This window comes from Dendroctonus ponderosae, unplaced genomic scaffold, assembly GCF_020466585.1.
Source record: "Dendroctonus ponderosae isolate FM_Combo_2020 unplaced genomic scaffold, Dpon_F_20191213v2 Dpon_F_20191213_352, whole genome shotgun sequence".
Classification (NCBI taxonomy): domain Eukaryota; kingdom Metazoa; phylum Arthropoda; class Insecta; order Coleoptera; family Curculionidae; genus Dendroctonus; species Dendroctonus ponderosae.
The window spans coordinates 12,061-21,447 of record NW_026018561.1 but is presented as its reverse complement, the minus strand read 5'-3'; the positions used below and the strand labels follow the sequence as shown (position 1 = coordinate 21,447).

The window sequence follows — 9,387 nt, the reverse complement described above, 5'->3', positions numbered from 1 at the left end:
TTGTATAATTCGCCATGGATTTTTTCCGTTTAATAAATTTGAATTTGAATTATATATCGATTTTGTGGTTATTGGTGACCGGGATTATAATTGAAAAACAGGCCTTGCACGAATATATAAATACATAAATAAATAAAGACAAATTTCCTCATCAGCTGGATCTCTTACATCTGGTCACGTGCTACCTTTGAAAGAAATTACACTAACTTCATGGTCAGAAACTTTATTTATGATTGCGTGTCTCTAGGATATCAAAGGTCACTTTTTTCACAATTTTTTGTTTGTATTCAATGTGAAGCCACTATATGCTTTGTCCCTTATTATCGATTTTACTTTTGTTTTATATTGTGATTACTGAATCGTTTTATATTAATGACTTTGGAATGACCTTTTTTATTCGTTATGTTTTGAAATTTGCCCCTGAGCAATATTAGTTTTGTTCTTTGTCCCTTAAATTTCATTTTCCTTCTACACTCGTACTCCTTCGTTTCAAATTAAAGACTATAAAAATTTTTTTATTAGTTTTGAACTGAAGCAACTTTTTATAAACCATTTCTACAACCTTGAGGTTGGCTTGGAGCGAAACGTTAGCTGAAAAAATAGCGTTTTCATTTTCTGCCACTATCCATTGACCGATAAACCCAATAAGGAGTTACTATTGCACAATACCAAATAAAAAATTCAAATATATTGAGGTCGAAGTTATTTGGTTCTAGTTAGTTAATAATACAAATAATGTTCAAATTCTGTGTAGAAAATACGACTCCAAAATGGTAAAGTAATGAAATAATTTCACAGCATTTTCTTTAATATTAATGAAGCAGTGCTTTGGGATACGTACTTAAAGGTTTTCTCACTTTGAAATGAAAACTTTCTCACTTCTTCAGCATGGCTTCCGCAAATAGCTGTTCAGTTAGGGTTTCTTCAATCACTTCTCTTTCCGATAATTTTCTCAGAAAATAAATAACATAATATTCCAGTGTTAGCAATTGAAGAAAAGTTACTTGATCTTCATCGTCAAATGCTGCTCATTTTCGCCTAAAACCGTCCAGGTCCAAGCTGAGGAAGTTTTTAAAAAATAGTATTTAACTTAGTGCTTAGGGTTTATGTCAATTGAAGCACAAAAGTGTAAAACTTTGAAATATTCTAAAGAAATTTATAAAAAATAATTTATTTAAAGAAAACTTTTCCAAATATTCTTATACTCCGATACGAGACATCAAGAAAATGCTTTAAGTTAGAATCACCTGGTGTCTTGATAGGCTAAACCTTCAAGTTGTGTGGTGCGCTGCAGGGTTTTAAACACTCTTTACAACAATAAATAATTTAAGAGTTCTGATATGGCTGGTATGTAATTCATCAATGTCCAGACGAACGGCCATGCCGAGTAGTCAGACGACTATACATAAAGTTAATTTTTAAATGGAATTCAAGTTTAAATTATTAGAATCGCCCATGGGCTGAACAAGCTTCACATGGAATTGTATAGGCAAGCCATCGGTTTTGAAAGCAGTGATCATTAACTGTGTGCATTTGTGTGTGTTGTAATTGAAGCTCATTTGATGACGGATTTACCAGTCAGTAACCTCCAAAGCTGGTCATATTTGCAAAACAATTTATCTTATTGTTCGAAAAATAAAAACAAATAATTGTTTCTACTACTACCATGATCAATTAACACCAATTACTTCATGTCTTTGATATCGAGTAATGTCAATAAAATAAATAGCAAAAATGAATAAGCTTGAACAAATAATACTGGCATTTAATGAAAATTAAGATTTTATACAGTAAAAATGTTTAAAGTAATATATTCAATTCAAAATTTTTCCTCAAATCCTCCACAGTTTCGTAGGCAAATTATTTTCTGGCATGAGTTGAAACAAATGCAATTGTCCATGAATAAAAAAAAATTAAAAAAGAAAACAAAATGCATTGGTTTATCGCCTCTACTGAAGGAAACCTCACTGAAGACAAAAGCTATTGATTGCACAATCATTTTGATACCAGTTCCTTTTGCTTAGAAAATCGTTATAATTACACAGAAACTTTCTAACCAGCCGCCCTAACACGTGAAAAAAATGTAAGTACTTACTTGTAGACTTCTGGCGAAGAAGAGGAGACTGTAGCTCCTTCCGCAGGCGAAAACTGCCGTTGATAGGAACATAATGCATAATCCTATCATCATTGGAATGTCGTATCCGATGCGGTCGATCAGTGCTCCAGAGAACGGGTTTATCATTAATTGGACTATTGCCTGAAAATGACAAAGCATAACAATGAATTAAGTTCTAGAGAAATAGGTGAAAAATGAAAATGATAAGATGGGAAAGAACATGTGCACATGAAAACACATACTTACTTTGGAAGCGAAGAGGATGCCGGTAGCTGAGTCTTGGCCATGGTGATTGTGTTTGAAAGGAGTCCCGGGGGGCAGGGTTACGTTTCCCGGAATGGGATCTTCTTCATATGCACCGATGTATCTAAAACATTTAGCACTTGAAACTTGAAACCACGCCCGATATGGACTTGATTTGAACTCAATTATATTGCCTTTAAACAATACTCAACTGAAAATTACGGACTTTCCTAATAAAACTTTAAACGTTTAATCTTGCTGAAATACTGTGATAAGTATTTTAAATGTAAGGTCATATTAATAAAAACAAAGTAAAGTAAATTTATTCCCAGGAGAACGAGTTGTTTTATATTTTTAATTATAAGAAGAAGGAAAAACCCCTTTTTAGTTTGAATAAATATTAGAAAGCCATTCAGGAATAATTTAGCAAGTATGGAAATTCGATAAAATCAGGATAGATCAATTTTTGCATTCACCTTTGTTCGAAACTTCAGAGAAAATTAAGTCTTCTTACAATAAAAGCATATTGAAACCAACTCTCCTACTAAAATGCAACAATAATGTTGCGATACTAAATTATTAGGTATTTTAACATTTCAAAAGTTTGACGCGAAATCCGCTTTCGAAGTACACTCTGGTAACGTTCGTTTATATGGTAGTATTTTCGAATGTGCCGTTTGATTAAATTCAACAAGAGCAACGGAACAATCAAAAAACTTAATATGTAAAAATAGGTACCAAATATAATTATGGACAAATGGAATATTAAACATTATTTGCTTTTGGAACGTTCTATAAAATATGGCTTCAACTTTTGTTTCAATAACTTAATTAATGTCCTTAAAGTTATTTAGATAGATAAATTTTAATAGAGAAACTGTTCAAACCCTAAAAAAACAAAAGTACATTTCAATAAAAAACTAAATTTATGTGGGGAAAACTATAACATTCCAAGTATATGTTTAACTGTTCTTACCAAAATATTTCGTAATAGTTAATAACCGTTATATATGTTGATAAGAGATGGATATCTGAATGTTTGAATCAAATTATCTTGAGTCTATTATTCATTTATTAAAAACGAAAAATCTTTGTAATAAAATTACTTTAAATTTTAATTAAACTTTTTAACGCAATTAACTTGGCCAATATGCAAATCAGAAATAGGCTTAAAAGTTAAAGTTGAGATGAAAAATATTGATCGAAAATTAAAACAGAAGGTTTCAATTAATTATGCAAAATTGAAGTTTGTACATTTCATTGCTTAGTACAATTGTATAGAGAAATTACATAGTTTTAAGGACATACTAATTTGAAAGAATAAACTTATTTTTGTTTCAAAGTCAAATTTTTGTTTTTCAAAAGTTCTGCCCATTCTTTAGATTTATTTTTATTTAAAGAAGGTTTTGTTTCATCAGAACGTATCTGTTGAAACTGAATATCTGACAATATTCAGTTGAGCCCCCATTCTTAGATTGGAGCTCATTTTCATTCTTTCAAATTTTAATTTCACATCATAACTGCAAGATAAATGAACATTAAAAAAAAATTGTATTGTTGCGACTATGTGACATCCCAGGAATTCAGATCAATTAAACCGTGTTACAATTGCGAATTTATATTAAATTGAAATTAATTCAAATTCAATTTAGGTTGCAAAATTGAAAACAATTATGATATTAAATCATCTAATCGAATGTCGGTTCTTTTAACAAATGTAAGAGAAGGACAAGGAATCAGAATTGAATTAAAATAAGAAACAATCAAACAGAAATAACATTGCAATGGCAGATTTTCGCATGACCATCATACATCAACTTATTATATATATTATTTTTATATTATTTCGCGGTATTTATTTCGCGTTGTGGGACCGGAATTTTTGTGTGAGGAAATTTCGTTTAACCCACGTGTAGAAAGTGTAATAAATATAAATTTTACACTTTTGAAATATGGACCTCATTTCATGCGCATGTTATTTTTTGTGTGATTTATATTCTTAAATAAGAAACGTTCTTCAAATTTTCACTCACCAAATTGAAAATAATGGTACAAACGCAGAAGGGAATATCAATTCTTGTGTTGCTTTTGCTGAAAATTGCGACGGAAATTCTACTTTGTTACAGGCAATATATTTGAGTTTCAAGAAGAAACGATGATAAAATGAACATTTCTAAACTTACCTAAGATAATCGGGAATAATCGGTACTATAACCATATAAAGCATGTTGTCCAACAGTAACGCAATCGACACTATCACTAACACCAGCTTTCTTTGAGCCTTTGGCTCTTGTAGCTTCGTCCAAATAATCTCCTTGAGTTCGGAGAACTCAAGGTTTATTATTGGTATCGGAGCCATCTTGCTTCGTTTGAGAACTACTTCAAATTACTAATTCAGGAGACACTAAGTTATAGAGCACATAATTTCTCGTCACTGAAGACTGCTGTTGTAAACCTTATACATGAGTTCAATAAGACACTTGCTCTCACTACCGATATCGCGATTTTTCCAAACTCTTCACTTGCTCGGTCGTCTTTCGAGGTAGCCCTCCAGCTCTTGTCTTAAGGGGCGCTGTTGTCGTTGGGGGTTGTTGGGGTTTCAGCACAGTGCCTTGTCTTCCTTAACCTGAACAAAAAAGGTGGATTTACATGCGTTGCCATGACAAGGGGGGCATGGGGAGGCACTGTGCTGATACCCCCAGCCCCCCGTAAGTGGATTGGAACTTGGAGGACCCTAAGCGCAAAAATTCTATTTTAAATTTCATTCGTTCAAATTTTATTCATTAAAATACTTTTCAATTGCTGATTTTAGAGAACAGTGTTATTTTGTTTACTGGATACATTTTTAACTAAATGGAACAAATAGTTTAACTATTTTTCAAATTTGACGTTACTATTTGAAAACTTGTACGAAAATATAGCAAGTAAGTAACATTTTTGTAACGCAGCAAAGTATATATTTTCCAGGGAACCGGGACAGTAACTTTCATATATTCTGCTGTTATTTTGATGGCTGCTTTTCTATACTTTTGTTATTGCTGTCTATATTGATGTAACAAACAGCGCTCGTTACATCAACGATTTTATCAGTTTTGAAGCAGATTGCGTTAATTAGAATGTATTGTTTACAACTACATGTAATTACAGGGGATTCGGGATGCGATTAGCACTAATCTAGTAGCAAATATTGTACTTGCTTTCATCCGATAAGACCTGAATTGAAGCAGTAAACCGGAATTTGCAACAGTTGCAAAAGCATCACGGTAATAAAGGAAAATATTATTTTGTGAATGCTGATCATTATGCAAATAAATATTTTTCCATTTATAATTGAACTTTTGGTTAGTTTTACAATTTCCGTTTTATGATTATTTGAAAATGTTATTTTAATATTTATGCAGTAATTTTTTTTGTACTAACACTAATACCTTCAGAAAAAGAATTAAAGGAAATGTTTTATTACTCACAGATGTCGATATTTATAATAACATAAATGTTAATCATTCTTTTTATATAACTTTTCACTTATCGCCAATAAATTTTATTTTTTCGTAATCAATCGCATCAAATAATATAACAAAAACTAATTAAATAAGAAACTTTAATGCACTCAGTGAAATTAATCAATCATGTAGTATCAATTTCAAAGATATGACACACCAACTAATTATGAATGAGGCCACTCCTAGATTTACATTAATTTTGTTACCATAGAAGTTTTAGAAGCATGAATGTAAATGTGATATATTGATTTTCTCCATTTTCAAACACATTTTTCCATTAATTTTCATTCGGATCTGCGTATTTATTGTTCGTGATTAACACAACGAATTATCCGAATTACGTGTTTGTACAAATTATGTATTTTATTGTTTCAATTACATTTATAATTACTGTTAATAGAAGGAAAAAGTATAAGATACCAAGCGTTGAGATTGTCAACTTTTAGATTACTAAACGCATTTTTTTATTTACTTAAAATTAATGACAGTTAGTTAATAACTTGCAGCCATCAGAAGAATAGTAATGCAAATTACGCATATTATTTAGTTACATTTGGGTTAATTAAAGTTAGAGTAAAAAATATACTGGAACCTAGATCTGAGACCTTGTGCGTTCTTACTTCCCAGCAAAATTAATCAGGGTTTTGTAAGTTGCAAGATTTAAAATAAACTAATTCAGCAAACATTAATATTTTGTCGATAAAATAAAATAAATTTTACAAAACTATATAATTATAAATCTTTATTTTGTATTCGTTTGGCCATCTGTACTTATATATCTTTATTAGAAACTTCGATTTACTGGTAACCAAAAATGTCCTTATCTCAGTCGTTTTAATGCTGTTATTGTGATATTGTGGACGCAAGTGTGAATGATTACCGAATTTGATGGTAAGAGTAAGAAAAAATCGTTATGGTGGATTAAAAATACAAAATACGAATTATTTTCTGATTGAAAAATCATTAGTCATTTAATAATGACTTGAATAGAGTCACGAGCGCTACCGCCTTAGCTCGAGCTTCAAAACAAACGCCTCTGATCCAAAATTGTATAACTTTATATTGTCAATTTTCGGTTTAAAAAGGACGATATATAATTTTTTTCTGTGTGGAAGCGAAAATTTTGGAAAAGCTGTAATCAGCAGAGAAATATATATTTAATAAAACATTAGATTTTGTTGAACTGCCTTGTAAATCTAGCACTGATGTTTTTGAATGTTACGTCGTTTAATCATAATTAAAATTTATGTCTCTTTTTACAGGCTTCAACATGGTAAATAAGACTAAGAGCGGGGCAAAGTAAAATGGTGAGTATCTAGTTTTCAGTAGAATTTATTCGTACTACATATATATAATTATTATCCATACGAGCTTGTTCGTTACGAAACGCGTTCAACGGCGCATATAAAATTATTGCTTGCAATCAGTTTTTCCACTATGAAAACCGAAATATTTCATCGGTTTTTCTGAATGCCGAAAAATGGTTTCTACAAAATAAGTTTGTTCCTTTCGGCATTTTACCGTCACCTGTGCTCAAAAGCGCTAAAGTTTTTTACGTAAACCACCACAAACTACGAATTAGTAACCAAGTTGTAAAGCTTCAAGATAATTTAGAAATACAGAACCACATTGCCATTCTTCTTTATGAGATTATTGTACAATATAATACAACGCTGGGATTCGCATACAGCGTGAAGACTAATATGAAAATTTTTTGATTAAATAATCTTCTGTTTTATACGAAACATATTTTTTAAATTCTTTTTAGTCCCCCTTTACTTTTATATACTTTATTCTTTCTCCAATACGCGATTCTAGAAATACAGATAATAATTAATACCCACAAGTTTGGTAATATTTCGAATAACATTACAACGTATTGTAAACAATAACCGATTCAAATAAAAATATTGAAAAAAAATGTACACGGGATCATTTATAGCTTAAAAACCATTTCCAACTATTCTAATTCACTAGTTGGTTGAAAAATGTCTTAATTTGAAAATATTCGGGCGTAGAGCAAATTAGGTATTTCCGATATGACTGGAAATTAAAACAGAAGTTTAGGACTTCGTGTTTCTGCGTTTCTCCTTTAAGCTGTTTTTTTTTTAATTTTGCATTAATATCTATAAGGAAATATTTTCCGGTAGAAATAATTTTGCAAATGGAAGCAAATTTTCCAATGCAATGTTTGGCTATTCCAAAAATGTTGTCAATGAAATCTTGGAGTATTTTACAAGAATTATTTACAGTAAATTCCGAATTTGCCTTTAAATGCTCGATGTTTTCGATAAATAGACTAAAAAGCCAACAATTCCCAAGTTTTCTCCTCCTTCTTTGCCATCCTTACCTATTACTAGAAACAAATTAAAATCAATGGCGTCAATTTCCAAAAAATCCTGCACATTCCTAAAATTATATTGCATAGAAGTACATGTTGTAATCTTATCAGGAAAGTCTGCTACTTATTCATAAATTATTTTTAGCAGGTAAAAATGGTGCCATATTTGAATCGATTTCAAAATTTAACGATCAATTCTCAACTGTCTCAGTTCAAATGCGCAATATTCGTTATTCATCTGAATTAAGCAACGTATACATGTGTTGTTATATTGCTTTCTATTGTTGAGGATTCCGAGTTCTTTGAAATCCGAAGATTTTAGATTAAGCTCCAAACATTGTTTATTCACATTCTCTGTGCTTTGTCAGGTAAAAATGGATGTTCCACAAAAATCTATTGAAACGTCCTTTTTAAGACGATTTTTTTTCGGTGTCTCAATTCTTTCTGCCGTCTTAAGGGATGCCAAAAAATACTACTTTTTTATATGTGTTTTATTCTACATTTTCATTCTATATGAAGGTATTTGGAATCTTCATTACAAGATAAAAATGGTGAAACCAACAGGATCATGCGCGTGTCACACTCACCCGAATCAGGTATTGTAGATCCAATTCTGCTGGTAAAAAACCCGCGAATGTTGGTAACACTGACCCCTCGTCCGCTAAAGAAGTGGAAGGACCCTTGCGTAGGCCCCCCTGCGGACTTTTCCCCGTTCAAAGCCACGATTACGACCCCCAGGTACACTTTGATGGTGTCGGTCGGTGTTTGTGACGCGACGCGGCGTCCTCCAGGTGAGACGTTGGAATGAGCGTCCAGGTCAACAAGAAGTCAATTTTGGGGCGGCGACGCTCCGACGTAACGGCGCCGCGACGCCAGTTTTCCATTGGCGGCGAATTGGCCATGTGGGCGGGGCCCGTTGGGGATGCTTGGGGAATAGGGGAGGTTTGGGTAATTTATGAGAGCCTTCTGGGCCCAGAAATGTTATGAGAATAGAAGGCTTTTTTGCGTGCGTGTCCAGTTAATTTTAGAATATTCGATTCGGCTCGAAGGGTAACCGTGTTTTTATAAGAAGGGTTGTGGGTGAGTGCAAATCGTTCTATTGAAATCGAAAGTGTGCAGGGTGGGTCAAATTGGGCACTTTTAAATGGAAACTACCATTCCTATACCAGATGGACAAAAACTGA

At 32.1% G+C, this 9,387-nt stretch overlaps 1 protein-coding gene across 1 annotated transcript; it reads right to left on the bottom strand.

Moving 5' to 3' along the window:
- Positions 1-2,050: 2,050 nt before the first annotated feature.
- Positions 2,051-8,993, bottom strand: LOC125504063 (vesicular acetylcholine transporter-like). The gene is made up of 4 exons (XM_048665408.1): positions 8,791-8,993; positions 4,543-4,985; positions 2,363-2,483; positions 2,051-2,257 (listed from the first exon to the last, which is right to left on the bottom strand). Exons 2-4 carry the CDS (start codon positions 4,716-4,718, stop codon positions 2,066-2,068), a joined length of 489 nt encoding a protein of 162 aa, XP_048521365.1. The 5' UTR covers positions 4,719-4,985; positions 8,791-8,993; the 3' UTR covers positions 2,051-2,065.
- Between the last annotated feature and the right edge of the window lie 394 nt (positions 8,994-9,387).

Excerpts from the sequence above, each read along its gene's own strand:
- LOC125504063 (XM_048665408.1), bottom strand. The coding sequence starts at position 4,718 with ATGGCTCCGATACCAATAATAAACCTTGAGTTCTCCGAACTCAAGGAG. Across the intron at positions 2,484-4,542 it reads ATTATTCCCGATTATCTTAG|ATACATCGGTGCATATGAAG; the intron begins GTAAGTTTAGAA and ends TAAATGTTTTAG. Across the intron at positions 2,258-2,362 it reads GCATCCTCTTCGCTTCCAAA|GCAATAGTCCAATTAATGAT; the intron begins GTAAGTATGTGT and ends TGTCATTTTCAG.